The sequence below is a fragment of the Eubalaena glacialis genome, chromosome 19, assembly GCF_028564815.1.
Source record: "Eubalaena glacialis isolate mEubGla1 chromosome 19, mEubGla1.1.hap2.+ XY, whole genome shotgun sequence".
In the NCBI taxonomy this organism is placed as follows: Eukaryota; Metazoa; Chordata; class Mammalia; order Artiodactyla; family Balaenidae; genus Eubalaena; species Eubalaena glacialis.
In genome coordinates, this window is record NC_083734.1 from 52395891 (window position 1) to 52423441 (window position 27551).

A 27551-nucleotide genomic window follows, 5' to 3' on the forward strand; every position below is an offset into this window, starting at 1 on the left:
GTAAAAGCACAGAGTCCTAACCACTGGACCGCCAGGGAATTCCCCAAATTCTGCTTTTTAGTAGATGTAAAATTTTCTCTCTTCCCATTTTTCCTTTCTTTCCCTTAATAAACCAGTAGTTTTTTTCCACTTGGAAGTCATCTATTTCTTGCTTTTCCTGGCATCCCCAAAACTCATGCTGCCTGGGTCGGAGAGGCCTTACACATCATCTCCAGTGCAACCACCCTCCTGGTTCACCTCGTCCCTCACAGCCCTCACTCTGCCTGGGGTGCGCTCCCTGCTACCCAGCTCGTCTCGGGGGGCTTTTGACCACCGGGCGGTTCTTCGGGATACCAAGACCGCTTTCACTGAAGCTGCCGCCCGGCAGCTCTGACGCTAGCACTTCTTGGTACCAGACAGATACATGTAATTCACCTGAATCTCATGAGTCTTCCATTATCTAAAACAGTTACCTGTCATTCCAGAGCCTTCTCTGCTCCAGGCTCAAAATCCCAGTTCCTTAAAGTGCTTCTCACATGGCCGCCCACTCCATGTCCCACCCCATCCCCTCAGGGTCTATCACCTCCCTTCTCTAGATTTTTCTATTTTTGGAGCAGTCATTTCGAAGAGTTGACCCAAATTAAGTTCAGTTTACTAAAATACTGACTTTTTCCACAGGGGCTAGTGTTCTATCAAATTTTCCAAATTCCATACTTATACATGTGATTTCTGGGGACCACTGTGAGATCTATATACATAATCTGATCATCTGCATTTAGCTACTCAGCCTGTCAAGACCTTTTTATATTCTAGTATTGGGTTCACCTCAATGTTTTCTTAATATGAGCAAATTCTTAGTTCAGCTCTCATTACTTCTAATAACAGTACCATTACTGTTGATCTGAATTTCTGAAAACTTTTTGCATCATTTTGCTCTACTTTCTATGGTTAATTATTAAACGCATCCTTGTTGTAGCAGAAGAATGGTGCCATCATGAAGATCGTGCAATGGTGAGGCGAGTTGTTGGTGCTGTCACATCTAAACTGACTCCTGCTATACCTGGAATAGAAGGAGGAGCATTCTGGCTGCGATCCCAGTAGTAAAAAGCAAAGCTTTACAGCTCTAAGACATGATACATGGCACACCAAACTGACCTGGGCCATCATTCATGGAAGTAATCTTACAGATCTTGCAAAAGGACCAGCTGACCACCTTCTTCAGGTAAGATGAGGGACAACCCTCCCTGTGGCTTTCCAGTTGTACCCATTCTCCATTTTGCAAACAGAGTGCATCCATCAGGCTTTGTACTACCGCTCCCTTTGGTGGAAAGCTGCAGCTAACAGACTTACAGAGCAAAGCATGGCCAGTGTTCCTTGCCACTGATCCAAATACTGCCTCCTCTGTGAAGCCCAGCCCGTGGGTCCTCCTCCATGGAGTTGGCCCCAGAATCTCCAGCTTGCCAAGGGCTCTCTCCTCTCTGGACCACTATCCACTCACAGGCATTCACTGACTGCCCACTACACGCTGTCCACACAGGAGAGGAGGCCAACCTCTTACCAACCTCTTACTGAGCGTCCAGTCCAATCTCAGCTCCAAGAGGCTTGCAGCCTACTGAGCTCAGGCCTTCCTTGTTAATGGTTCTACAGATATGAACCTGAGCCCCCTGATCAGTTTTTAAGCTCTTGAGGACACACCATCTCGTACACTGTTAGTCTTCTCCCATCATCACCCCCTAGCACCTGGTGTGGTACACACCACCGGCACTCCAACACTTGCCGGTGGCTGGCATGGAAGCGTAAACGTCACCGCATACCCGTACAGCAACCCAGCAACTATCGTTGGAAACAATCTGGCTCCATCTCCTATTTAGGTGCTAACCAAGCTACTAAGTGCTCAGCTGCCCTGTGTGACGTAGTGATTTGAGTCAGACTTGAGAGGCCACTGTGAACCCTCTAAGTGCATTAATTCTAAATACCGGACCTACGAATGCCCTTCCAGGGCGGCACTTGGAGCACACCAAACTTGTGCCCAACTCAGTCTGCGAGGCTCCCGGTTGGGATGCTGTCCCCCACCTCACGTGGCTGGCTCCTTCTGGCCAGGTGGATCACCCTCCAGGAGACAGGCCTTCCAGGCTGCTCAATCAGAGAAGCACCAGTAACTATGTTATGGCTCCATCTAGCACACTTTGTAATTTCATATTTTTTAATTTATGTTTTCATGTTTCCTTCTCCTGATAAGAATGCAAGGGCACACATCAACTCTTTGCTGAATGAATGAATGAACAGTCCAAGAAAGAGATGCCTGGTTCCTAGGCGCGTCTAAGCTTAGAATCTCAGATGCCCCTCTCAAAAGTAGGCATCTCACGTGTGACTCACTGGCTTCTAGTTCAGAAGACGTGCTCAGATCAGCGTGGGCAAGTGTCGTCTCTGGAAAGAAAACCCGGCACAATGACCAGGCAGTTTGGCGGATGGAGCAGGCAGGTGTTGGCTTTGTCACTTACAAGTGACTGAGCAAGACACTCAACCTCCTCTCGTCTTGCTTTCCAGGGTCTGAGATGGAGATGGTGCCAATAGTCACTCCCTGGACTGGTGTGTGGACCAAAGAGCCAATGCACCTCTGACAGCTCGGGCGCACCAAGGCCTGTGCCAACACGGGTGACAGTGGGGCTCTGAGTCCTGTATTGAGGGACAGGTCTAGGGACCACTGCTTAGTGTAACTGCCCCCCACCCCAACCCAATGAAGCAGCGCCCACTGCCGGGCTGTAAGGGAGAGGATCGTGTTGCAGAGCTGGACTTGAACAAGCTCTCAGAGACAGGTTAACGAGAAGTAGACTAAGAAAGGAGGGAAGCAGTGCCAGCATCAATAGGGACAGAAATGGGATGAGGCACTGACTCAGCCTTATCTTCTCCGTCACGGGCCTGCTGCAATAAGCGTCCCCGGAGCCACCAGCAAGACTCAGGAGACAATGTCACCACAAGGAAGGCCAATCTGAGAGTGACTGGTAGGCACACGCTGAGCCCCCAGTGGCCTTCCCCTCTCACCGCCTGACGCCTGCCTTCGATTAAGAAAAGCCGCCTGCACTGCCATCTGCATCCCCAGATCTCATGGATTCAGCATCTATTAGAGACCCACAGACACATTTTCTTCAGGACACCAGGAGGGCGCCGAGAGCACCAGGCGCCAGGAGATGAAATGAATGCCGCAGATGTTTAAATGCCCCGAGCGGCCCTGTACAGCCTTTGCTTGGATGACGAAAGGCCAGGATTTGGTCCCACTGAGATGGAAATGGACCCTCTCTGCACTGTGAGCAGGTGCCCCACGGAGGCCTCGGGAACCTCTCATGCTCCCCGGGCAGCTCATCCATGGCTTCCTCCCAGACAAGCCTCCTTCACGCTGGCTGATCAGCACAGGCCAGAGAGACCGTAAGGGGTGTGGGGACCCGCCCTCCTTCCCCTTCCGACCTGAGCAGGATCAGAGCGCAGAAAAGCCCGGTCCCGCCCAGCCACTCTCCCCGGTGGTGGCGCTCCAAGACCAGGCTGATTGATGCCTGCTGTGGGGCTGGGGACGATCTGTGACTCTGTTCCCCCTCAGTGTTCCCACATTTCCGCCAATTACTCACATTCTCTCCATTGCACCATCTCTTGGGGTTTTGTTTTCCCCACTTCATTTCCAAATTAGCTTCCAGTGAATCATTACTCATCTTCTCAGTGACTGGCAGGCGTTAATGAATTACTGATTTTCACCTTCAAGCAGCCGATACAATATATTTATGTTGGAAACAAAGGTACTTTTTGAATCAAGACTGGTATCTTTTGACAGTTTTCCTTTGAAACATAATACATGTGTACAATTACAGCTTGACAGCAGAGTAAATTCTAATCACAGCTACCGAGCAGCAGGCACAGGCTGCCGCCAGCCCTGGACCTCTCTGCCCACGCCGGCCCCATGGGACGCCGCTTCCCTTCCTGCCACGATGCTGGGACAGGCCACTCGGCAAGGCCCGGGCAGTCAGACACTGGGCTGGCTACTTGCCTGCCGGCGCCTCGGTTTCCCCGTCTTTGGAATGTGGACAATAATAGCACCTCCCTTCGAAAGGCTCTAGGGAGGACTATAGAGTTAATATATGTAACGCACTTAACACAGTACCTGGCACATAGCAAGTGCCCAATAAATGTCACCTATTATTCTTCCTAATTCTCAACTAAAGAATCATGGGTTACCCTGTATTCTCAAGCCACAATTCATGTATGTTTTTACCTCTTCCTCACTGTATCCACAGGACTCAGATGAGACCAGGATTCATTTTTTTTTTAAATTTATTTATTTAATTTATTTTTATTTTTGGCTGTGTTGGGTCTTTGTTGCTGCGCATAGGCTTTCTCTAGTTGCGGCGAGTGGGGGCTACTCTTTGTTGTGGTGCACGGGCTTCTCATTGCGGTGGCTTCTCTTGTTGTGGAGCATGGGCTCTAGGCGCGCGGGCTTCCGTAGTTATGGCACATGGGCTCAGTAGTTGTGGCTCGCGGGCTCTAGAGTGCAGGCTCAGTAGCTGTGGCACACGGGCTTAGTTGCTCCGTGGCATGTGGGATCTTCCCGGACCAGGGCTTGAAACTGTGTCCCCTGCATTGGCAGGCAGATTCTTTTTTTTTTTTTTTTTTAACATCTTTATTGGAGTATAATTGCTTTACAATGGTGTGCCAGTTTCTGCTTTATAACAAAGTAAATCAGCTACACATACACATATGTTCCCATATCTCTTCCCTCTTGCATCTCCCTCCCTCCCACCCTCCTTATCCCACACCTCTAGGTGGTCACAAAGCACCGAGCTCATCTCCCTGTGCTATGCGGTTGCTTCCCACCCGCTATTTATTTTACGTTTGGTAGTGTATATATGTCCATGCCACTCTCTCTCTTTGTCACATCTTACCCTTCCCCTTCCCCATATCCTCAAGTCCATTCTCTAGTAGGTCTGTGTCTTTATTCCTGTCTTGCCACTAGGTTCTTCATGACCTTTTTTTTTTTTTTTTCCTTAGATTCCATATATATATGTTAGCATACTGTATTTGTTTTTCTCTTTCTGACTTACTTCACTCTGTATGACAGACTCTAACTCCATCCACCTCACTACAAATAACTCCATTTCGTTTCTTTTTATGGCTGAGTAATATTCCATTGTATATATGTGCCACATCTTCTTTATCCATTCATCTGATCATGGACACTTAGGTTGCTTCCATGTCCTGGCTATTGTAAATAGAGCTGCAATGAACATTTTGGTACATGACTCTTTTTGAATTATGGTTTTCTCAGGGTATATGCCCAGTAGTGGGATTGCTGGGTCATATGGTAGTTCTATTTTTAGTTTTTTAAGGAACCTCCATACTGTTCTCCATAGGGGCTGTATCAATTTACATTCCCACCAACAGTGCAAGAGTGTTCCCTTTTCTCCACACCCTCTCCAGCATTTACTGTTTGTAGATTTTTTGATGATGGCCATTCTGACCGGTGTGAGATGATATCTCATTGTAGTTTTGATTTGCATTTCTCTAATGATTAATGATGTTGAGCATTCTTTCATGTGTCTGTTGGCAATCTGTATATCTTCTTTGGAGAAATGTCTATTTAGGTCTTCTGGCAGGCAGATTCTTAACCACTGCGCCACCAGGGAAGCCCGAGACCAGGATTCTTTTTTTTTTTTTTTTTAAATTAATTAATTAATTAATTAATTAATTAATTTATGGCTGTGTTGGGTCTTCATTTCTGTGCGAGGGCTTTCTCTAGTTGCGGCAAGTGGGGGCCACTCTTCATCGCGGTGCGCGGGCCTCTCATTACTGCGGCCTCTCTTGTTGTGGAGCACAGGCTCCAGACGCGCAGGCTCAGTAATTGTGGCTCACGGGCCTAGTTGCTCCGCAGCATGTGGGATCTTCCCAGACCAGGGCTCGAACCCGTGTCCCCTGCATTGGCAGGCAGATTCTCAACCACTGCGCCACCAGGGAAGCCCCAAGACCAGGATTCTTAAGATGGAGACTGCAGCTAAGTTAAAACGTTCAAGGTTTCAACCAAAAATCAAGCTCCAAATCCAGGCTCAGCTTCAGCCACTGCTCCTGGACTAAACAGGGGCTAAACTGCTATTCAAGGTTCTGAGGAAGCAGGACACAGCAACTCATTTTATTCAAGACAATGGATTGTTAGCTATTTAAAATATGCTGTTTACACAATAGATGTTAATTATGAATAATTTTTTGGTGCGCTCTGCGCCTCCAGTGATCAGAATACTAACTAACAGCCTCATGGAATAGCTTCCACATCTTTCTGATTCCCGGGAGCTTTGAGTACCCTAATATTTCTAGCACGGTTTAAGCGTTTCATTACTTTGTTTCAGGGCTGAAAAATGTCCCTTAATTTCCAAGTATGGATCTTATTGCCAGTCTCTCAAAGGATTCAGAATATTGTCGGAATATAAATATGTACTGCAGTGGCAACATGCCTATTTATCAGGCTGCTGGGTTCGCTTAGATAATTAGAAATCGGGAGATTTCTCAGAGAAGGTTCACTATAATTTACTTCTAGACACAGCAGCTTAATTAGAAAACAAATTCCTTGCCTAGCTTTAAAGATTGCTAAATAATTACAACACACACACCGCCCATGTATTCTCTTTGGTCTTGTGCTGAGACTCTAAACAACACATTTTGCACATCTGACAAAGGTGGCTGAGACTGGGAAGGGGTTAATCCTTGATATCCTGGGGAACCTTATGCTGAGCTGCTGCACAGAGGCAGCTGTTTGAAACAAACCACATTTATCAAAGAATTACCATGCAGCGATTTTGAAGTGTGAAACTTTTCAATCAATTTCTCCAGTGATGGCAAAGAGGAGGGCGACGACAGGATCGGGCTGCATTTCTGACTGTCTACTGGCAGTAAGGGAAGGTCCTGGAAGATGGCTGGAAAGGCAGGTCATGCAGGTGAAGCCTGGCGCCACCCTCAAGTCCCCACGCCTGACGCTCCAGACCCCGAGGCTCTCGGGGGCTCCTTGGATGGGGTCGCCTGCCATGCAGCGTGCAGGGCAGGATTCCCTCACCAGCTCACGCTGACATTAAGAGCCGGCGCCGGTCCTAACAAGCTGTGGCCCTGGAAACCTGGGCGCGCACAGAGCCACACGCAGGGGAAGGAGTGGCAGCTCGGGCCATGTGCCTGCCATCCCGGTCCACACACGCCAGGCCTCGGCATGGCCACTTGCCAGGCTGTGCCAGGACCATCCTTCACACACGCAGAGCAGGCGCCCGGGAAGGGAAGGGGTGGGCAGAGGACCGGATGGACATTATTCTTATTTTCTGCAGGTCATTAAACTTGAAGGAAACAAAACCCAACAACACAGGCCAGTGCCCTTCCTGTTTCATTTCATCTCTGTATTGTGACTTGTCACTCCAGTCAGGTGGTATGGTGACCAGGGTCACCTTCACACTTAGGGGTGACGGAGAGGTTCTCAAGTTTAAGATTTTCCATGTGGTGAGCTGAAACCAGAGTCATACTGGATGCAAAATGCCTTAAAACGCTCGTGAAACCAGCAACATGTCAGTGGCAGCCCCACCATCGCTCTGTTGATATGTCTCCAGGAGCTCCCTGACATGGGTTTATCCACACCATCCACACAGCCCACACAGCCCATGCCATCCACACACGGACACTTTCCATGCAGGAATACTTTCTTAGGTGCTTCCTTGCTGATAGGGTTTCTTCCTCTCCCCCACCAATCGACAGTGCTTAGGATTTTGTTAGGAATAAAGAACTGCTAAAGAATAGATGAAACGGGACCAAGGGATTGAGCAAAAAAGCCAATTTCTGTTTGGTCCTATAATTGTAACTAAGCACAAGTTATCCTGCCAATTAACCTGGACCCACAAACGAGCTGCACTGGAAGCCCACGTGAGGTTCTCACTTTGCCCCCTAAAGGCTCAGCTTGCTCAGTCACGCCGCCAAGAGGGTGGGGTGAACCTCCCTGGGAGAAGCATCCACAACGCTCCGCTAGACACTCCCTGCACCTCTTCTGGTGAGTCACAGCCACGTCCCAAAGGCGGGCGGGCTTGTGCAGAGGAGGGGCATCCAGTGGACAAAGGGCACTTGATATGGTGAGAATGGCCATCCAAGGAGAGCACTGCCAACAAGATGGAGGAAAACGGTAAATCAGCCTGGACAGCCTGGCCCAGAGCAGCAGTTCAGGCACTCAGCATGGCAAGGATTCACAAGTAAGGAATCACCTCACACGACAGCTCCCGAGTGGACCCGCTTCACCAACGTGCAGGTAAACATCACGATGAGTTATGACCCTGACGGAACCCCAAGCAGCCCCAGCGCAGCGAGTGGAGACCAAACACAGCCCCAGAGAGGCGGATGCCAAGAGCTTGCTGCATCCAAGAGCTGCATATGTTGACCAGAAATCTCCAGAAAATGATGATAAAATAGGTGAAAAATAATGAGACATTGTCCCCAGGAATGTTCTCTGAATACAGAAACCTCAGTAGCCTGGAAGACTCTATTGAACACAGATGTGCTGCATTTCTCTCTAGCCTTGTAACTGCAAAATCACATCTGCTTCTTGAAATTTTTTCTTCTTACAGACTGTAAGCACAGTTGGGGAAAAAAATCTAAAAATTAAAAAAACAGAATAGCATTTTAAATGGAAAAACCTCTCAAGTAAGCTACAGAAATTAAGAACTTGTATCTACTCAGAAATAGATCTCACGGTTTTAGTGGCTGGGTATCTTAAGGAGCTGCACATCTGGATTTCTACTAGCGCCATATAACCAAAGTTTGGAGTTTGTCCTGGCATAAAAAAATAAACATAATTCAACCCCACACATTCACTCTAACCTTGGCCAGGCTACGAGGGGAGCAAGCCACGTGGCACCTCCAACTGAAAGCGATGATGTGTGTGAGTCTCAACTGAACTATACTTTTGCTAAGTTGTATTCAGAGAACGATGACTCAGACCCAAATTAATGTACCTTGAAAAGTTATTCACAATAAAAACTCGAGGTTTCTAAAATATCTTCTTCTTACTCTCTTTTTGTCACCACCATCACAAACCCACCCAAATGAAGCTCCATCTGGGGGAAAAGTGTGGTTCATTCTGGATGCTTGTAGCCTGTCCCAATTAATCTGGACAAAGTGCTTTTCTAAAATGCAAACCCCTCTGGAATGGGAATGATCTCTTTTTAAATTGCACAGCTAGCTGGACTTTGGGTACACAATTTTCCAAAAGTTGTGTGGCAGCATTCACCCAATGGTGGACAGGGCCGGAGTATGAAAGACATTCTCCCCCTTCAGTCTTTATCAGAAATCCAAATGGCTTCAGAAATGCAAAGTAGTATTAACCATTATCCCCACTGCAGCTCGGCGGGAAAGTGGTAAAAGAACAGAAGTATTTGTGGGTTGATGCCCACAGAGCCGACAGTACCACATGCTCCTCACTCCGACCTGTATGATGGGGACAGATGTGGGGGTGACAGTGGTGTGACCAGCGAGTGTGACTCCTGAGGGTGAGGCCAGGACTGCAGCCACGTCTGTCCATCTGCAGTCTTTCCACCACATCCCCTTCCTCGCCCCCATTCCCACTCAGGATGCTATTAATGATGTTTTTCTTTTTAAATTAAAACACACAGACACCCAGTCTTTTAGCATTTCACCAACGTTGTAGTATCACCTGGCACAGGAGATGGGGAGACGGAGAAAAGAGGACCCTGTGAACCAACCTTCATAGGCCAAAGTGTAGACAAACCAGCTGAGAAAGTCACTTCGCCCTGGGGAAGGGGAGGGGTCAACACTGGGTGTTTCCAGGAACACTGGTGGCTGCAAACTCTGAAGTCCTGATTTAGGAAAATTGTGCTTGATGAAAAATACTAAAATCTTATTATATAAGGGTGTTTGCTTCTATATTTCCATCCTCATTAGCCAGTTTAATTAGTAAGAGTAAAGGCTTCTCCCCAAGAAACAATGGAGCACATTTCATGGTAGAAAGACCACTCCCCTCTCAAATTCTGTTCTCCATTTCCTCTGGTCCCCGCTTCCCTGGTTCAGGTGTTTCTGCTATGACTTCCTTTAGTCACTCTGACCTGTATCTCTTACAGGGTATCTTATTTCCCCCACATGCTATATTAATCCTATTTTTGAAGTTGTCGTATAGTACATTGGTTAGGGGTATGCGGCGCTATGATTTTAGCATGTGTAGGTTTGTGGAACCAGCACCACACTCAGGATAGTGAACATTCCATCACCTTCATAGCCTCTCTCTATAGTCCTGTTCTCTGACCCTGCAGTTCTGTCTCTTCCCGAATGCCACATGAATGGAACCAGACCTGTGTCACCTTTCACTCCACGAAGGACCCCTGGGACCCCTCGTGGCTGTGGACCCGAGGGCCTCCCTTCTTCCTGGAGGTGGTGCTCCTCTGTACGGACGCACCACAGTCTGTTTATCCATTCACCCCCAGGACATTCTGGTTGTTTCTAGGTTTGGATGGTGATGAACAAAGCTACTATAAACATGCTTGTACAGGACCTTGTATGAACCTAAGTCTTCATTCCTCTAGGGTAAACCCCCGGGACTGGGACTGCGGGGACATATGGTAAGGTATGTTTAAAGTGACAAGAAGCCACGCACTTCTCCAGAGTGGCTGCACCGCTCTGCCTTTGCACAGCAACGTGTGGGAGTCCTGCCATCCCAGTTCTCACCGCACTCGGTACCGCCAGCCTTTTTTTGTTTCAGTCATTCTAATAGGTGTGCAGTGGTGTCTTGCTGTGGTTTTAATGTGCATTTCCCTAACAGTTAATGATTTTGAACATCTTCTCATGTGCTTATTGGCCAACCTTAAATCCTCTTTGGTAAAGTGTCTCTTGTCCATTTTAAAATTTGGTTGTTTTTTTTTTTTTCCCTTATTTTTGAGTTTTGAGATATCGTCATATATTCTGGATACCAGTCCTTTGTCAGCTATGTGATTTGCAAATATTTTCCCCAAGTTTGTAGCTTATCTTTTCTCTCTCTTAGCAGTGTCTCCCAGAGAGTAAACAGTTTAAATTTTGAGGAAGTCCAATTTGCCAATTCTTTTCTTTTGTGGATCAGGCTTAGCGTGTCAAGTCGCTGTGCACACTCTAAGTCTGAGAAAGTGACAGGACAGGAGCTGGCTGTCTAGACACCAAAGTCTGGAAAAGGGAGGGTCTGTGTATGGGAAAGACCACAGAGAGACGTCCAGAGACCTGGCCGCCAGGCGGGCCTGGCACCGCCAGGTGGGAAATGTCACCAAGGAAGCTGAACCAAACCAAAGCCAGGTTCCTCTTCAGTAATATCAGGGGGTTTAACTAAATAACCTAAAAAAATATATTTTTAAGTTATGTGATTTTTAATAGCTCTTTTTAGTCTGGAGAACTCGGAACATGTGACACAGTTTGTCTGGGCCCACCTGCACCATACGAGCACAGCACAGTCAGGGACGGTCACAACCATGCTGAGTGACCAGGAGGGGACACCACCCAGCATGTGAGACAGGGTCTGGGCTGGGTTCATGCTTCAAGCCGCCCCACCCAGTGGGAGAAGGAGACAACCCAGCCCTGCTCACAAAATATTTACACAGAGCAAGAACTGTCTGAACTGGTCGCCAGAAGTCACCTCGCTAGGAAAGAATGCAACTTTATTGAAGTTTTAATGGATACGGTTTACCTGAGAATTACATGTCTACGGAGATCTGTGGTACAGGTAACAGAGGCTCTGTCACTCAGAAATGGAGGGAAGTAAAGACCCACAGACACAGCACAGCGGTGCTGGTGAATGAACTCTGCCGGGATGGCTTCCAAACTCTGAAATCTCATCAGGGAATCGAACCAAACAGGCCGGATAACCAGGCAGATCTAGCATTTTCTTATTTTCTAACTTCTCTCCGTGTGATGTCTCTCGATGGTTGCCTTGTTTGTCCAGCACTTGTAAATGGTTTTCTTGGTTTCAGCCCATCTTGGAGGTGAAGCTGGCTTAGAACAGGGAGGAGCAGCTCCCCTGAGTGGCAGGGCGCTGAGCCTTCTGTCTCTAAAAGAGAGCTGTGCGAGTGTGACGAGGACAAGGCAATCGTGGAGCTCAGTTAAAAAAAGCACTCAGCGCCTGGCCACCTGGCCCTCTGCTTCCCGACTGCAGTGACCCCTGGTGCACCAGGCTGCCCAGCACAGACAGGACTGGGGACACGAGGTGGCCAGCAACACGTTCTCCCCACCAGCTGACACCAGATTGCACCAGCACTCCGATTTGGAGAAAATCAGCAGCTGCACATGCCCAGAGCAGCACAGTTTCGAAAAGGAGCAAGAGTCACTGGTGTGTCTTACACTACATACGGGGGTTGGATGGGGGCACACGGAGAGCCAGACCTGCGCCCTCCCTGACCCTTGCGAATGTGACACACTGAAGTCTATGGTCCCTGCTCTGACCGAGCTAGCACAGCCAGCTCCCCGAACACAGCTCCGCTGCTGGTCCCAATCCCGACCTCAAGCTCCCGCTGCTTCCCACCCAGCTTGCAGTGCCAATCTATCAGCGCATCCTCCGGCCCTGCCTCAGCCAGCACTGCCTTTCCAGCAATGGCTTCAAAGTCTCCTCAACTGGGGGTCAGTGGTAACCAAGACCCAGATGTGGGCTGGTCAATGGTAACTAAGAATCAGCTGTGGGCCGGGCAGTGGTTTAAATCAAGAATCAGCCGTGGGCCAGGCAGTGGTTTAAACCAAGAATCAGCTGTGGGCTGGGCAGTGGTAACCAAGACCCACTCTGAGCAGAGGGGACCACCAGGTCTTCCCATTTGTCCTGCTGGCACTGATCAATGTTACACTAATTCTTTCTTGTCACAATATCCCATTTTGCTTGTGGACAAAAGCATCTTGAAGTAAACAGATGCAGTGACCAGTCACATGATTTCCTTAAACATTTATCCAAAATTTAATGGAAGAAATTATACTTGATGAACTGTTTGCAGGTATCCTAATTATACTTCGTTGATTCTTTCTTTTAAATTTATTTGTACCTATGTTTTACATATCTATATTCTTATAAAAAAAATTAAACAAGATGGAAAAAAATCAGTCCCTAACATTGCTCCTCCCTGCTTCTTGCTCCAAATTCCACTTTCCTACCCAGAATGAAGTGTAACTATTTCATTTCATGCCTTGTTGATATGTATACACACACACACACACACACACACACACACACACACACACAGAGTTATGCACGGTTTCAAACATGTGCTCGGCAGCCCACCATGGGTGTTGGTCTTTAACAACATGTCCGACAGGCCACTCCCCGGTGGTGCACAGGCCACTCCCTGTCAGTTCAAGGGTAGCCACCACATTTTCTGTATTTGGCCGTGAGAATGCACGTGATTGAGTCCACTGTGCCCTTACAGTGGGTGTTCAGGCATAATATTTTTGTGTATTTCCCCTGACACACAGGCAAGTTGTTTTCCAGGAGAGAAAACTAGAATATTTGCTTTTCCTACCTAATGTAATTGAAATCAGGCTTTAGCTGTTTTAGCACAAGATTTTGTATATCAAGACTTTGGAAACAATTTGCATGTTAATTCTAGAAGAAACGGGGTTCGGAGCAGAAGCGTTAGGAACTACCTAGGTGAATCAGGATGAATGAAATGAACACGCAAACAAATAAACAAAAAATGCAGGTCAAGTTTAGAGCTGTGAGATGGTGTACTGACCCAAAGAGCCTCACGACAGGAGCAGACAAGCCAGCCCTGTGACCTGGGAGGACAAGGAGAGGCCAAGCAACCGCAGCACATCATGAAGGACCCCTCCTGCAGGGACCACTGCATCTGCCCTGAGATAGAACGTAAAATTGGGGGTGGGGGGATGGAAGGTTGCAGAACGTGAAAGGGAACATTGAAGAACATCAGGAAGATGCTGTGATCTGACGTTTGCAGCTGGGGAGCAAGTGATGATCTCTATGTGCAGAGTGATGGACCTGTATGGCAGTGACCTGTATGTGAAGTGATTGGTCTGTATGTGTAACGATATGTTTTTACTTTGGCTCAGTGTTGGAAGTATTTTTAAACGTTCAAAAGGATTCAGCTTTTATTCTTTTCATTTTAATATGGCCCCAAATTTAGCTGTGTTCTATGTAACAATCACAAACATGGCCTTAATCAGAAAACAAAAGAACACACCCACATGAAAGGGAAACAACCTGTGCCGACAGGAAGGACTTCTGAGAACCAAAAGTGAAAAAAGGAGACTCCCCTCACACCAGAAGCCACCATAGTTTAAAAATCTGACTTACTTTTCTATCAAATCCAGTGTGACTCCAGGCACCAGACTAACGCATTTCTGCATGCAAAACCTGCAGAGAAAGAAAAGAAAGTGAATCACAGCAATTGGATATTTAACAAGAGAGTGCAACAGTCCCACAGAAAAAGCAAAGAGAGGAAAGTGAGGATGGGGATTGCCACGGTGAAAAAGTAAACCCTGTTTTTCTTAATTCTGTCAGCTTTTAGGTTTATGAAGAAAATCTCCCTGCAGCCTCTCAAAGGGGCAGGAACACCGAGCTACAGCCGTAGGTCTTCAGTGGAAGGAGAGAAACGAGTCTGCGGGATGGCGGGGCAGAGCCCCCACTGTGGCAGGGGCTGGGGGCACGTGCGCACAAGATTCTGCAGGACAGGAAGGTTCCACCCAGATGATGAACAGGCTCCACTTTTCTATTTTTCCTTCTTAAGCAAGTAAGCTGGGGAGAGTGATGGAAGAATCAGCGAACCACCCCCAGGCACACAAAAGAAATTCGTGAGAGCAAACAAAGAAAAGTGAATTCAATTATATCATTTTAATTATCATAAAATCATAGGAGTCAGAGCTGCGAGACTTAATCTTCACTGCAGAGCCATCCTGGAGGGCTAGGGTGGGACTGTCCAGGCTTCATCTAATTTGTGTGCACCAACAGGAGGTCTCGGACCATCTCTTTCTTCCTGTCAGGGCCATCGCCACGCAGCAGGACAGAATCAATGGTAGCAGGGAGTGAAGAGGCAACTTAGTATCAGTCGCAGGAGAAATGTAAAACATTTAATTCATCGGCTTTAAAAATTAAGAACAAATAATGCCCTCTATAAAAACAGCAGCAGGCACACAGCAAATACACCCACAAAATGCATTTTAGTATCACTAGTGGATGTGAGAAGTGGAGGAAGGTCGGAGAAGACCAGTGGGCTCAAGGGAGGGGATGAGTACAAGGACCAGGCCACATTCAGGACACGTGGAGTGAGACGTGTACGGTGGGTGGGTGGAGATGGGGGAGAAAGACAAGGAGACAGAGAGAGACCCAGAGGCTGGAAGACGACAGACAAGGCCGTGAAGACGGCGTCTGGAGGGCCACTGGCTCCCAACACGCAGCCCTCCAACGGGGGGAGGGTGGGGGAAGGGGAAGAGGGGACCCTGTGCACCCAGCCCCGCCAGGCTCATGGCCTCGGGGAGCAACGCCTCGCTCAGCCAGCAGAGGAAGTTATCTTCCTGGCTGTGGCTGTGCTGGCCGGTGCTCTCTATTCACGGAGCAGAAGAAACATAAATGCGGGCTGTGTTTGCCCGACACAGACAGAGCCCCTCTCCCACCGGCACAAACGGCCGGGCTGACCAGCTGCTCCACCGGGCCAGTCAGTCCCTCCAGACAAATCCTTCTGTTTACTCCGCTGTCGGAGAACTCTGCCCGTCCGCTCCCGCGCATCACCGCAACCGCCGAACCAGCCCACATGCAGCTCTGACAGCGGCTCCATGTGAATCAGGATCTCTCCGTGGATAGAAATAGTCTACAGGAAACGCATTTTCCAGTCCAATTCTGAGGCCTATGCAAACAGGGCTGCTCTGTCATCTTTCTCTCTGTAACGCACTTACTGATTGGACCTCTGCCTTCCCATAATGATAGTCTGTGCCAGACTAATACTTTTGTCAATAACAACAATAAGCTCTGGACAAAATATAAAAAACAACCACTTGAAAGAGCAAACAAATACAGGCAGAAAGGGAAGCCATGACCCTTAAAAGAAGAATAACTGGGCAAGGTCCGCCTTAACCAGCTTTTCCCAGGCGTGCTCCCCAATTCACACAGCGCCGGGGACACTGCTCAATGGAAAGGAGATCAGAACCCCAGGCTGCCAGGAGCTTCAGGGGAAGTCTTAGGAAGGAGGAGCCAAACTCTGTGAGCAAGATCTCCTAGGATCCTGGGCTGACCCCGGCACTGCACAGGCGTGGGACCAGACCCCGAGGAGCCCCTGGGACACCAGAGCTGAAGTGCTGAACACACTGAGCAAAGGTTTCCATACTTGCTCACTAGCAGACATGCATGCAGATGGGGATAGCCAGTGCCACGTTAGGGGGCTATCAATACCTGGGGCTTTCCACTGACACCCTGTGGGGTGGTGCCTCAGTTACAACCACGGTCCAGGATTCAGAGCCTCACCCCAGAACTAGGAGCAAAATCAAAGGAGACCAGTCCTACAGCTAAGAGACCTCAATCAATTAAACCATCTACAAGAACAGAGCTAAATACTCCTCAGAGGAAGATAACAGAATCCAGACTTTCTCAGTGTCTCATCCACAATGGAGAGTATTCTACCTAAAATCAAGAGAAAAATTGTTAATAAAACCAGATTCATTGCTGACCACATTTTGGAATTAGACTTTAAAAGTATAAAAATAATTATTAACTGGGAAATAAGTATTATGATAAATCTGCTGAAAATATAAAGTTCCATTAAGTAGGAAATTAAAAATAGGGCCATGATGCAACTTTAAAATATCTATGATATGGTTATATGCATTAAGAGCAGCATGGATAAACCAGTGACTGACAATCCACAAATTGTACATCAGCCAATATTTATTCCTTTGCACCAGGCAAAATCAGAGGCAATAAAAATGGCTTGACAATTCCACAAAATTGGATATTAGTAATTATGACAATAAACACAACAGCTGGCAGTTGGTTAGTGCTTACTCTTGGTGCTAGAGCTCTCATCAACAGGCTCTGGCCACTTTTGAATCCTCTTTGTCCGACTTGCCCTTTCCGAACTTCGAGTGAACAGTTACACAGCACCTGACCACTGCTTACTGCCTGCCTGCTGACCCTCCAGGTCAGGGTTTCTCAGCTGTGCACTAGGGACTCTTAGGGCCAGATCATTCTTTGCTGTAAGGGCAGCATCCTAGCCTCGACTCACAGGATGCCAGCAGCACCACACCCCAGTTGTGACAACCAAACATGTCTCCTGACGCTGCCTAATGTCCCTGGGGGGCAGAGTCACCCCCTTGAGGCCACAGCCCCAGGCCAGGCCCCAGTGTCTCTCACATTTTCCAGAACAGTCTCTGCTTCCACTCTTGCCTGTGCTCCCTATTCCTCTCCCAGGAATTCTCTACCCAGCAGGCAAAGCAAGCCTTTTAAGAGGAAATGCTGTGATAAGTCATTTCATCTTGACCCTCCAGAGGCTTCCTGCCATGAAGGATGAAATGCAGGGTGCTTGCCTAGCCTCCCAAGGCCCTGCCCTGGGCTTCCAGTCACTGCTCTGACTTCACTTCCTCACTCTCACTCTGCTTACCCAGCTCCATTCACCCTGACACACTTCCTGCTCCTTCAACACGCCAGGTACAGCCCCACTTCAGGGCCTTTGCACTTGCTGTTCCCTCAGCCTGCAACACTCTTGCCCCAGATAACTGGAAGGTTTACTCCTTTGTTTTATTTGTACTTCTTCTACCTTCCCTGACCAGCCTAAGGAAAATAGCACCTTCATTCTCTACCCGCATACCCTGCTTTTTAAAAATAATATTTCTTGCTACCTTATTATATATTTGTTATTGCTTGTCTTTATCACAGAAGATAAGCTCAATGAGTACAAGGACTTCTCTTATTTTGTTCATCAGTGTGCCCCAGTACTGAGAAGGGTGCCTTAATATATAGTTTTGATAATCCATAAATGTGTCAACAAGTGAATATGGTATAAGATTAATTTCTAATAGTTCACATATATCTTTTTTTTCCTGTTGCTCTTGAAAGTGAGTGGCTTCAAGATTTTTATGCAGAACAAATTAATTACCGTTAAAAAAACTCAGCTGTGTAACCTTGTACACTATCATATAACTGTTGGATGCTATTGTTTCTGAGAATGGAAATACATTAATTTTTTTTTCTAATTAGAAAACCCCCCACATATTTACCATAAAAAATTAAAAGTACAGAAAATTACAAGTAAAAATTAACCCCAAACCTAAGATAACCATTAACATTTTCACATTTACCTCTTAGAGAAAACTGAATCATGCTGGTTTATTTTGTTCTAGGAGAAAAGGAAATCAGTCACTGGAACATCCCAAACAATACAGATGTGTGTAACGGAAAAGTGGAGTCTGTCCTGCCGCCCCATTCCACTGCTGACCACTGCTGACTGCTCCTCTGCATCCAGACTGTGCCCAGCACACGTGCACAACCAATATCTACCCTTGGGTTTTGTTCAGTTTTTTTTCTTACCACAAGAGAATTTGCCATACACACCACAGCTGTGTTTTTTTGTTGTTGTTTTTTTAAACATTTGTTTTCCAGCATTTTCCAACATTCAACAAAGTTGAAAGAATTTTAGAGTAAGTTCCTGCATCCCACCACCTAGGTTCCACCATCAGCATTTGATTGCATTTGCTTTATCACATCTCTGCCTCTCCGTCCATTAATCCATCTCATTTTTGGTGCGACAGAGGATATGGTACACTTGCCTTTGAATTCTTCAGCACACATACTGAGATCTCAGTATCTGTTTATTGTTTTTGTCTTTTGATGTAAGATTACATACAATGAAGTACACACATCCTAATTGTTCGTTCACCGGGTTCTGACAAATGCACATGCCCGTGTACCCAAGCTCCTACAGGGACCGCTACCAACATCCCAGGGAGTTTTCTCTCACCCTTTCTCAGCCAATTCCTACTTCCTCCCATTGCCCCCAGAGGCAAACACTGCTCTGATTTTTCTACTGATTTTTATTCCTCTGTTCTAGAGTTTCACATACATGGACTCATCAAGTATGTACTTTTGTATAAGGCCTCTTCCAGTCAGCATAATGTTTTGGATGTTTATCCATGTTTTTGTTTGTATCATGAATTTATTCTGTTTCGTTGCTGACTAGTATTCCATTATATGAAAAGACTGTAGTTTATACATGCTGTTCTGTAACTTGCCCTTGTGTATCATGGACAATATAAAAGCTGATGCATAGAACATTACCTTTTTCAAGAACATAAGTGTGCTGTCCTCGGGATGCATTCGTAGCAATGGAACTGCCTGATGAATGGGTACACATATTGAATGACCAGTCATCTGATGGCTCTCCAGAGGGAAGTGCCATTTACTGTCTCATCAAGGCTGAATATACCCACTTTTTAACTTCCGGAAAATACTGGGTTTATCAACATAAAAGAAAAACAAACCCTCTGTTCTACTGATAGGTGAGAAATGACACATCATTGGAATTTCTTTGATTATTATTGAGGTTAAATGCCAGCTAATAATTTTTCCAGTTCTTTGTATTTTTCTTTTGCTTGTTTCCTGTTTATGCCCTTCTTGTCTTATTGATTTTAAAAGTGCTTTATACATTAATGGAACCAACGGTGGCTTTGTTATATATTACACAATTTTCTCAATTTATAATTTTAAGTTTTGGTTTTTGTTATCTTTGCCATACAAAACTTAAAATTGGTGTTTAATAAAATCTATCACTTCCTTTATAGCTCTTTAATTCTCTCTCCTCCTTTATAGCTCTTTAATTCTCTTTTTCCAGTACTTTTGTGAGTTTTCTTTTTTACATTTAAATCCTCGGTATATTTGGAGTTTATTTTTTCAGGTAAGAGGTAAGGATTAAAAAAAATTCAAATGGTTAGCCATGTGCCCCATATAGTATTGAGTAATTCATTTTTTTTCCAAATGATAAATTCTTATACAGTAGATTCTGTTTCTGGAACGCTCTACTCTGTTCCATTGCCTCAAATGTCTGCTCTTACTCCACCTGAACCTTCAAAATGCATTTTAATAACTAGTAGGACAAATTTTCTTTCACACATTTTTTCAAAAAATTCTCATGGGTATTCTCAAACATTTATTCTTCTACTTGACCTTTAAAATCACTTTATCAATATGTGTCAAATTTATGGTTTAATTTAAGGAGAATTTATATCCTTAATCTTCTGGCTCTCACCATGTAATAATAATGTGGTCAATCCCTCCATTTATTCAAATATCCTTTCGTATCAATCAGTAAAGTTTTATGGAATTTTCTATACATACATCCAATACACTCTCAGCTTGTTTATGTTTTTTTTTTAATTTTTTTATTTTTGGCTGCGTTGGGTCTTTGTTGCTGCACGCGGGCTTTTTTCTGGTTGCAGCGAGCGGGGGCTACTCTTGGTTGTGGTGTGCGGGCTTCTCATTGTGGTGGCTTCTCTTGTTGTGGAGCACGGGCTCTAGGTGCGTGGGTTTCAGTAGTTGTGGCACACGGGCTCAGTAGTTGTGGCTCGTGGGCTCTAGAGCGCAGGCTCCGTAGTTGTGGCGCACGGGCTAGGATGCTCCGCGGCATGTGGGATCTTCCCAGAACAGGGCTTGAACCCATGTCCCCTGCACTGGCAGGCGGATTCTTAACCACTGCATCACCAGGGAAGCCCCTTGTTTATGTTTTGTCATTGTTACTGCTACTACTGTGAATCAGATTTACTTTCTTTCCCAACATTTCCTTACTGGCTTTTTTTTTTTTTTTTAATTTATTTATTTATTTTTGGCTGTGTTGGGTCTTCGTTTCTGTGCGAGGGCTTTCTCTAGTTGCGGCAAGCGGGGGCCACTCTTCATCGCGGTGCGCGGGCCTCTCACTATCGCGGCCTCTCTTGTTGCGGACCACAGGCTCCAGACGCGCAGGCTCAGTAGTTGTGGCTCACGGGCCCAGTTGCTCCGCGACATGTGGGATCTTCCCAGACCAGGGCTCGAACCCGTGTCCCCTGCATTGGCAGGCGGATTCTCAACCACTGCACCACCAGGGAAGCCCCCTGGCTATTTTTAATATATAAAAAGGGTAACAATTTAAAGGAAATTATTGTGAAGTATACCATATATGAAGAGTATATAAGATACAGATGTGAGTTTAAGGAACAATAAATATAAGCACCACACAGATTAAGAAATAGCACATTACAAAATCTAAAAGGCCCCATGTGTCCCCGCCACGGTGTCTGTTCCTGCCCACCCCCCCCCCCAGAGGTAGCCTGTACTTTTATGGTATTGATTTGTAGTCATGTAGCAATCAGTCACTTTGTTGAATGCTCGTATTATTGTTAATGGTTTCCCAGTGGATTTTATTGTTTTTTTTGTTATTGTTGTAAAGTTAAAATTCAGATCATACATAAATAATGCAAATTTGCGTTCTCTTTAGAATATGTATACCTTTCATTTTGTTTTTGTATCTAATTATATTGACTAGCATTTCCAGAACAGTTTGTTAAATGAATTACAGTTAGTATACATCCCCCTCTTAGTTCTAATTACATTAATGGAAACACGATGTTGAAGCATTAGTGCATGATGATGGCTGCTAGTTTAGAAGGTTTCTCTTGTGTAAAGGAAGTATTCTTCTATTTTTATTATAAGGTTTTATTAAAATTCATTTTTAATTTTATCAAATAACTATTCTTCTCTCACCTATTAAGATGATGAATTATATTAATAGGCAGCCTAACAGAAAGTCATCAAAACAGTCCTGGAATGAATCTCACTTGGCCAAAGTTTATTCTTCTCTTACTATACAGCAGGATTCTAAGTGCTAATATTTCATTTTGAACTCATCTGCAGTGTGTGTCTGTGTATGCGTATGTGTGTGCCTCTGTGTGTTTGTGTGTATGTGTATGTATGTGTCTGTGTGTGTGTATACACACTGCATTTGTCAGGCTTGGTACCTCAGTCATGGCAACTTTATGAAGAGAATGAGAAAGCTTATATCAATACTTGTTGAAATATGGCCTATGCTTACATACTATTTTATTACCATTTGTTTTATTCCATATTTCAAGGATAATCATCTATATGTTGAATCTTCATTGTTTTATTTTTCTTGCTTCTCATTATTTTTTACTGCTTTCTGTTTCCTGTACTCCTGACCAATTTTAAGGTCACAAACTTCAGAATTAAATTTGATTTCTTAAACTTTCTCTTTGCTAGTTCTCTTTTCATCTTGATGTACTGTTTTGTCAATCTCAATATTTATTCATTTTTTTTCAGAGACCATTTTTCTGTAATTTCATTGAGGATACAAAGCATATGCTGTCTTCTTTCTGGAGCTCCTTGTAACCACACCTGAGTTTATGCTGATGAGGTGACTCAGGGTGGGGGCTGGTCACCAGAAAGACCAAGACTGGATAACAGCAGGGAACTTTCAGCCCCATGCTGACCTCCAGCCTCTGACCTCAGGAGGGAAGAGGGCTGGAGACTGAGCTCTAAAAAGAATCTTGAACAAAGAGATTCGGAGAGCTCCCAGGTTGGTACTTTGTGGAGGGGGTGTGCCCTCCACTCTCTCCCACATGCAGGTGACCCTCCCCTCCAGTGAGAAAGAGGGGCTTCCCCAGCGGTCTTGCTCTCAGCACTCCCTGTGCAGGTCTAGCCTGCACCTGGGTCAGAGCTGGGAGACACAGGGCAGGAAAAGACCCGCAGAGCTGATCCCCACTATGAGTGTTATTCACGGTTTGATTTCAGTCCCCAAGGTGCTGCTCACTTTCTGGAGTCCTCGGGTAGCTGCGTTCTGAGCAGAGGCTGTACTGAGTGTGGCCGAGTCCTTCTTATGGGCCGACACTGGGGTCTCCACGGATGGAGATGCCGCGGAAGCGTCACAGATCAGACTATTTTAACCAAGTCCTTCTGAACATGAAGCGCATTGCCAGAGATGTCAGGCTTTTAAAGGAATTTTGGGAAACAGCTCAAAGTGGCAATACACTATTAAAATAAGACAAGCAGGGCTTCCCTGGTGGCGCAGTGGTTGAGAATCTGCCTGCCAATGCAGGGGACATGGGTTCGAGCCCTGGTCTGGGAAGATCCCACATGCCGCGGAGCAACTAGGCCAGTGAGCCACAATTACTGAGCCTGCGCGTCTGGAGCCTGTGCTCCGCAACAAGAGAGGCCGCGATAATGGGAGGCCCACGCACCGCGATGAAGAGTGGCCCCCACTTGCCGCAACTAGACAAAGCCCTTGCACAGAAACGAAGACCCAACACAGCCATAATTAATTAATTAATTAATTAATTAATTAAAAAATAAAAAATAAAAAATAAGACAAGCAAATTCCTTGACATTTCATTTAATGTAGCAGGTTAAAAAACAAACAAAGAGGCCGCCACCTCGGCCGCTGCCACCGCCATAACCGCGATTCCCCCATCTCCCGCCATGGCCGAGGAGCTCTCCGCGGCCACGTCCTACACCGAAGATGATTTCTACTGCCCTGTCTGTCAGGAGGTGCTCAAAACGCCCATACGAACCGCGGCTTGTCAGCACGTTTTCTGTAGAAAATGTTTCCTGACTGCAATGAGAGAAAGTGGAATACATTGTCCCCTGTGTCGTGGAAATGTGACTAGAAGAGAGAGAGCATGTCCTGAACGGGCCTTAGACCTTGAAAATATCATGAGGAGGTTTAAATGACACAATAGACCAGATAGATTTAATTGATATTTATAGGACATTCCATCTGAAAACAGATTACACTTTCTTCTCAAGTACACACGGGACATTCTCCAGGATAGATCATATCTTGGGTCACAAATCAAGCCTCAGTAAATTTAAGAAAATTGAAATCATATCAAGCATCTTTTCCGACAACAGCGTTATGAGATTAGAAATCAGTTACAGGGAAAAAAACGTAAAAAACACAAACATGTGGAGGTTAAACAATACGTTATTAAATAACCAAGAGATCCCTGAAGAAATCAAAGAGGAAATCAAAAAATACTTAGAAATGACGATCCAAAACCTATGGGATGCAGCAAAAGCAGTTCTAAGAGGGAAGTTTATAGCTATACAAGCCTACCTCAAGAGACAAGAAAAATCTCAAATAAACAATCTAACCTTACACCTAAAGGAACTAGAGAAAGAAGAACAAACAGAACCCAAAGTTAGCAGAAGGAAAGAAATCATAAAGATCAGAGCAGAAATAAATGAAATAGAAACAAAGAAAACAATAGCAAGGGAGGGGCAAGATGGCGGAAGAGTAAGACGCGGAGATCACCTTCCTCCCCACAGATACATGAGAAATACGTCTACACGTGGAACTGCTCCTACAGAACACCCACTGAACGCTGGCAGAAGACGTCAGACCTCCCAAAAGGCAAGAAAATCCCCACGTACTTGGGTAGGGCAAAAGAAAAAAGAAATAACAGAGACAAAAGAATAGGGACGGGACCTGCACCGGTGGGAGGGAGCTGTGAAGGAGGAAAGGTTTCCACACACTAGGAAGCCCCTTCGTGGGCAGAGACTGCGGGTAGCAGAGGGGGGAAGCTTCGGAGCCACGGAGGAGAGCGCAGCCACAGGGGTGCGGAGGGCAAAGCGGAGATTCCCGCACAGAGGAGCGGTGCCGACCAGCACTCACCAGCCCGAGAGGCTTGTCTGCTCAGCCGCCGGGGCGGGCGGGGCCTGGGAGCTGGGGCTCGGGCTTCGGTGCTAGCCGGGAGGGAGTCCGGGAAAAAGACTGCAGCTGCCAAAGAGGCAAGAGAATTTTTCTTGCCTCTTTGTTTCGCGGCGCGCAAGGAGAGGGGATTCAGAGCGCCGCCTAAACGAGCTCCAGAGACGGGCGCGAGCCGCGGCTATCAGCGCGGATCCCACAGCAACAGGGACGCAGAGGGAAAAACGGAGAGATTCCCGCACAGAGGCTCGGCGCCGAGCAGCACTCACCAGCCCGAGAGGCTTGTCTGCTCACCCGCCGGGGCGGGCGGGGGCTGGGAGCTGAGGCGCGGGCTTCGGTCGGATCCCAGGGAGAGGACTGGGGTTGGCTGCGTGAACACAGCCTGAAGGGTCTAGCGCACCACAACTAGCCGGGAGGGAGCCCGAGAAAAAGTCTGCAGCTGCCGAAGAGGCAGGAGACTTTTTCTTGCCTCTTTGTTTCGCGGCGTGCAAGGAGAGGGGATTCAGAGCGCCACTTAAACGAACTCCAGAGACGGGCGCGAGCCGCGGCTATCAGCGCGGACCCCAGAGACGGGCATGAGACGCTAAGGCTGCTGCTGCCGCCACCAAACAGCCTGTGGGCGAGCACAGGTCATTCTCCACACCGCCCCTCCCGGGAGCCTGTGCAGCCCGCCACGGCCAGGCTCCCGTAATCCGGGGACAACTTCCCCGGGAGAGCGCACGGCGCGCCTCAGGCTGCTGCAACGTCACGCCGGCTTCTGCCGCCGCAGGCTCGCCCCGCCTCCTCCGTACCGCTCCCTCCCCCCGGCCTGACTGAGCCAGAGCCCCCGAATCAGCTGCTCCTTTAACCCCGTTCTGTCTGGGCGGGAAACAGACGCCCTCAGGCGACCTACATGCAGAGGCGGGTCCAAATCCAAAGCTGAACCCCGGGAGCTGTACGAACAAAGAAGAGAAAGGGCAATCTCTCCCAGCAGCCTCAGAAGCAGCGGATTAAAGCTCCACAAACAACTTGATGTGCCTGCATCTGTTGAATACCTGAATAGACAACGAACCATCCCAAATTTAGGAGATGGACTTTGGGAGCAGGATATATTAACTTTTCCCCTTTTCTTTGTGAGTGTAGATGTGTATGCTTCTGGGTGAGATTTTGTCTGTATAGCTTTGCTCTCACCGTTAGTCCTAGGGTTAGGTCCGTCCGTTTTTTTTTTTTTTTTTTTTTTTTTGGCTTAAAAAAAATTTTTTTTCCCTAATAAATGTTTTCTTAATAATTTTTTCCTTATTTTCTATTTTTAAAAAAATTTTTAATAAGTTTTTTCATATTTTTTATTTTAAAAAATTAAAAAATTTTTTTTCTTAATAAATTTTTTCTAAATAATTTTTTTCTTATTTTTAGTATAAAAAATTAATAAATCTATTTTTAAAAATTAAAAAAATTTTTTTTCTTAATAAATTTACTCTTAATAATTTTTTTTCTTATTTTTTATTATAATTGCTTTATTTTATTTTATTTTATCCTCTTTTTTTCTTTCTTTCCATTTTTTCTCCCTTTTATTCTGAGCCGTGTGGATGAAAGGCTCTTGGTGCTCCAGCCAGGCATCAGGGCTGTGCCTCTGAGGTGGGAGAGCCAACTTCAGGACACTGGTCCACAAGAGACCTCCCAGCTCCACGTAATACCAAACGGCGAAAATCTCTCACAGATCTCCATCTCAACATCAAGACCCAGCTTCACTCAACGACCAGCAAGCTACAGTGCTGGACACCCTATGCCAAACAACTAGCAAGAGAGGAACACAGCCCCATCCATTAACAGAGAGGCTGCCTAAAATCATAATAAGGCCACAGACACCCCAAAACACACCACCAGACGTGGACGAACCCATCAGAAAGACAACATCCAGCCTCATCCACCAGAACACAGGCACTAGTTCCCTCCACCGGGAAACCTACACAACCCACTGAACCAACCTTAGCCACTGGGGACGGATACCAAAAACAACGGGAACTACGAGCCTGCAGCCTGTGAAAAGGAGACCCCAAACACAGTAAGATAAGCAAAATGAGAAGACAGAAAAACACACAGCAGATGAAGGAGCAGGGTCAAAACACACCAGACCTAACAAATGAAGAGGAAATAGGTAGTCTACCTGAAAAAGAATTCAGAATAATGATAGTAAGGATGATCCAAAGTCTTGGAAATAGAATAGACAAAATGCAAGAAACATTTAACAAGGACGTAGAAGAACTAAAGAGGAATCAAGAAACGATGACAAGCACAATAAATGAAATTAAAAATACTCTAGATGGGATCAATAGCAGAATAACTGAGGCAGAAGAACGGATAAGTGACCTGGAAGATAAAATGGTGGAAATAACTACTGCAGACCAGAATAAAGAAAAAAGAATGAAAAGAACTGAGGACAGTCTCAGAGACCTCTGGGACAACATTAAACGCACCAACATTCGAATTATAGGGGTCCCAGAAGAAGAAGAGAAAAAGAAAGGGACTGAGAAAATATTTGAAGAGATTATAGTTGAAAACTTCCCTAATATGGGAAAGGAAATAGTTAATCAAGTCCTGGAAGCACAGAGAGTCCCATACAGGATAAATCCAAGGAGAAACACACCAAGACACATATTAATCAAACTATCCAAAATTAAATATAAAGAAAACATATTAAAAGCAGCAAGGGAAAAACAACAGATAACACACAAGGGCATCCCCATAAGGTTAACAGCTGATCTTTCAGCAGAAACGCTGCAAGCCAGAAGGGAGTGGCAGGATATACTTAAAGTGATGAAGGAGAAAAACCTACAACCAAGATTACTCTACCCAGCAAGGATCTCATTCAGATTTGATGGAGAAATTAAAACCTTTACAGACAAG

At 46.1% G+C, this 27551-nt stretch overlaps 1 protein-coding gene across 2 annotated transcripts in view; it reads right to left on the minus strand.

Moving 5' to 3' along the window:
• Window positions 1-27551, minus strand: part of RPTOR (regulatory associated protein of MTOR complex 1) — a 338586-nt gene that overhangs the window by 104857 nt on the left and 206178 nt on the right. For both annotated transcript variants that reach the window (XM_061174664.1, XM_061174663.1), the window contains exon 7: window positions 14291-14350. In XM_061174664.1, coding sequence (XP_061030647.1) covers window positions 14291-14350 — 60 coding nt within the window. The remainder of the gene's footprint in view (window positions 1-14290; window positions 14351-27551) is intronic.